Raw genomic sequence first — 3,241 nt, 5'->3', positions numbered from 1 at the left:
AAGGTGTCTTACTAAGATAAAATAATAGTATTAAATATCTGTGGCTGCTGACTAATTTTGATACCTTCTGATTCGATAACAAGATCTAGAGAATAATGTTAGCTTGAAATTTCTTGTGATAGGAGCCTTAAGTTCTTCAAGAGTTGTCTCTCACTCTCTCTTGCTCTCTCCTCTTCAGATCCTCTCTCCCCCTAACTTGTGTGTCAGCCCTAGCTCTCCTACTCATGAGACAATTTGCCCCTCCTTCTGAAATTCCACTTAACTCCCAAGAACTTTAATACCAACTCCCCCGGAACTGTTCCTTGCAGCTCTCAGCCCGTCTGGCCCTTCCTTCCATTTGACTTCCAGTGTCAGTATCAATTCCCATCAGCAGAAACAAAGGAGCTGCTGCACTCAGCCTTGTTTATCCAATTTTCCTGTTATGAGGACATGGCTGCCTCCTAAAGGCAAGCAAATGTGAGCCTGTTCTGTTCTCTCCTCTCGCCAGCACAGGATTCATGCCTGCCTTACAGCTCATTGAATCAAACCAGGCTGTCCTGTGGTGTCACCACCTTGCTTGTGGTGTGTCTTTTTCATTTGCTAGGAACTTGGTAAGCTGTGCCTAAGTGGTCTATTGTGGCTGCTCAATGGAAGCTCCCCTCGGATTCCAGAGCAGAGTTTGCTGGTGTAGCTCAAGTTATGGATGTAAGCCATACAGACTTACTCTGTCCATCTTCTCATGCAAGGGGTCTCCCTCAACATGGAATATGTTAGAGGTTATCTAATCCAACCTCCCCAGTCTATAACTGTGCACGTTTATTTGTTGACTTTCTTCCAAGCCAGGTCTTTTTACTCCCAAGTCAGATCAAGATGCCCCAGACACCTTCATGGATACTGGGAATACTGTGGGAAAGAACTCATCTCTGCCCTCCGTTTAAGGTTGATCAAATATATAAATATAAATTGTTACAGTTTAAGCTCCAGTGCTAAAGTGTTCGTTAAACCCTGAGAACAAGATTGGTTGTCTATACATGCTTCTTAGAACCAGATAACTCCTGGCACTGTGCAGTTTTCCAGCTTCTTAGAGCACTTAAAGGTTTACCCTTAATTGAGATTTCAAATTGAGTCTTCTGAGTCCAAAGTTCTTTCCTATATAATTTGATGGTGTGAAAATGAAGGGCCTGGGATGGGTCTTCAAGCAAACAGGTTTTGTATTGGCCATAATGGTACTCATTAAAGAATAGGCTGCAAGGAATTTCAGGTATTTTTAGATATTTTCCATTGACTATAAAATTAGTATATAGAATTAATTAGTTGGCTAAGTAACTAGTTCAAAATTCAAAAGATATAAAAGCATGTAGGAGAAAGTCTCCATGTCACCTGTTTTTTCTCCCTGGAGGCTACAGTTTCTTTTCCACCTCTTTGTTCCACAAATGGTAGCATTCTCAGCACCGTACTGCTTTTTTTTCCTAGTTATCTTGGTTATTGTTTAATATCAGTACATGAAGAGCTTCCTCCTTTTTTTATGGCTAAATAGAATTTCATTGTTTGGATATACTGTAGTTTGCTAACTATATTTTTACATGTCCCCCAGACCTTGTTGATCGCTTCTTCTGTTGTAAAAAGGAGCTAACCTTTGCCTCTCAGAGTCACGAGGATTAAGCCTCTTGAGTAGCCAGGGTTTGGACTCAGGAGAGACACAGAATGAACATTCGTTTCTTCTTTGTGGGTTAGACTTACGTCTGATTAGACAAATGATGAAGTCATGTGTTCCTGATGCTAATTTATTTGTAAAGTGCCTTTTCTCATAATGGCTTAGTGAAGGGGCTCTGTGTCCCATGAGGCAGAAATGGAGGCAACTAGAACCAAAGCAGCAGTTTCCCGGTCCCTTGAGCCTAGTAGAGAAGCAGATGGCAAAGGACAGGGATAGTTCAGCACCCTGTGCTCTGCGCCCCACCCCCAGCACACACACACACACCTAGTTTTTGTCTTTCCCGCAGCCTTGGGGAGCAGTACTACAAAGACGCCATGGAGCAGTGCCACAATTACAATGCCCGCCTCTGTGCCGAGCGCAGTGTGCGCCTGCCTTTCTTGGACTCACAGACCGGAGTAGCTCAGAGCAACTGTTACATCTGGATGGAAAAGCGACACCGGGGTCCAGGTGAGGGTCCTGACTCAGGAGCACAAGAGGAAGAAACTTCCTCGTTTGAGGGATGAGCCGGCTGAGAGGGTTTGCCCTACTGCTTTCCACCCGTGGTTGGATATATTCTTTACCTGATTAGAAGCCCAGGGAGGAAGAATCAAACGGATTCATACCAGCATTTTGGTTTTCTGCAGGACTGCCCCGCTGAGGCTGTTATTGGGCTTCTGTAAATCTGTGTGTTAGCCAAGTCCCCTGACTTTATTTTTCTTTTCCATAAACTATCCCACCCACGCCCCCACCCCCAGCACTGCCCATATTCCTCTTTTGCTCTAGAACTCCAATGGGGCCTATTCATCTAGACAGTGTTTGAATGTTATTTTCTAGGACTGGGTTAGGGCTTGACTTCTCTCTCTTCTTTCCGCAGGTTTGGCCTCTGGGCAGCTGTACTCCTACCCTGCCCGGCGCTGGCGCAAAAAGCGGCGAGCCCACCCTCCTGAGGACCCGAGACTTTCGTTCCCATCTATTAAACCAGGTAAATCACACTCCTCCCTGAGCAGGCGCGTGGCCCGCTGCATGATCAGAGGCCTGCTAATCTGTTATGTGCCAGGCCCAGATTTAGATCCTGAAGATACTAAAATGAATCAGATGTGATTCTTTCTTCAAAGAGCTCAGCCTAATGAAAGAGACAGGTCAACAGATAAGTTGTGGTGCCAGGTGAACTGGGGTATCTTGGTTCCTGGGCAGCCAGAGACCAGAAGACGCTGACTGGCCTGTGGCCGGCCTAGCACAGTGCAGACCCAAAGTGGTCTGCTCTCAGCCCTCTGCGCCTCACCTCACCCTGACCTTGCCTGCAGACACAGACCAGACCCTGAAGAAGGAGGGGCTGATCTCTCAGGATGGCAGTAGTTTAGAGGCTCTGTTGCGCACCGACCCCCTGGAGAAGCGAGGCGCCCCAGATCCCCGAGTTGATGATGACAGCCTGGGCGAGTTTCCTGTGACCAACAGTCGAGCACGGAAGGTACAAGGTTAACACTCTGGTTAAGGGAGCTTTGATGAAAACCAGCCTCCTCTTCAGAGGCCGCCCAGTAATCAGAATGGCAGCAGAAGCTGTGGGCCAGG

The 3,241-nt window shown here is 46.7% G+C and overlaps 1 protein-coding gene across 2 annotated transcripts in view; it reads left to right on the top strand.

Annotated features, from left to right (window-relative positions):
- Window positions 1-3,241, top strand: part of DPF2 (double PHD fingers 2) — a 20,916-nt gene that overhangs the window by 2,202 nt on the left and 15,473 nt on the right. For both annotated transcript variants that reach the window (XM_019645563.1, XM_019645562.1), the window contains exons 2-4: window positions 1,980-2,140; window positions 2,547-2,654; window positions 2,977-3,140. In XM_019645563.1, the coding sequence (XP_019501108.1) occupies window positions 1,980-2,140; window positions 2,547-2,654; window positions 2,977-3,140 (433 nt within the window). The remainder of the gene's footprint in view (window positions 1-1,979; window positions 2,141-2,546; window positions 2,655-2,976; window positions 3,141-3,241) is intronic.

The sequence above is a fragment of the Hipposideros armiger genome, unplaced genomic scaffold (assembly GCF_001890085.2).
Source record: "Hipposideros armiger isolate ML-2016 unplaced genomic scaffold, ASM189008v1 scaffold_93, whole genome shotgun sequence".
NCBI lineage: Eukaryota > Metazoa > Chordata > Mammalia > Chiroptera > Hipposideridae > Hipposideros > Hipposideros armiger.
Note: the sequence above shows the minus strand (reverse complement) of the source record. Positions and strands in the feature narration are given on the sequence as shown.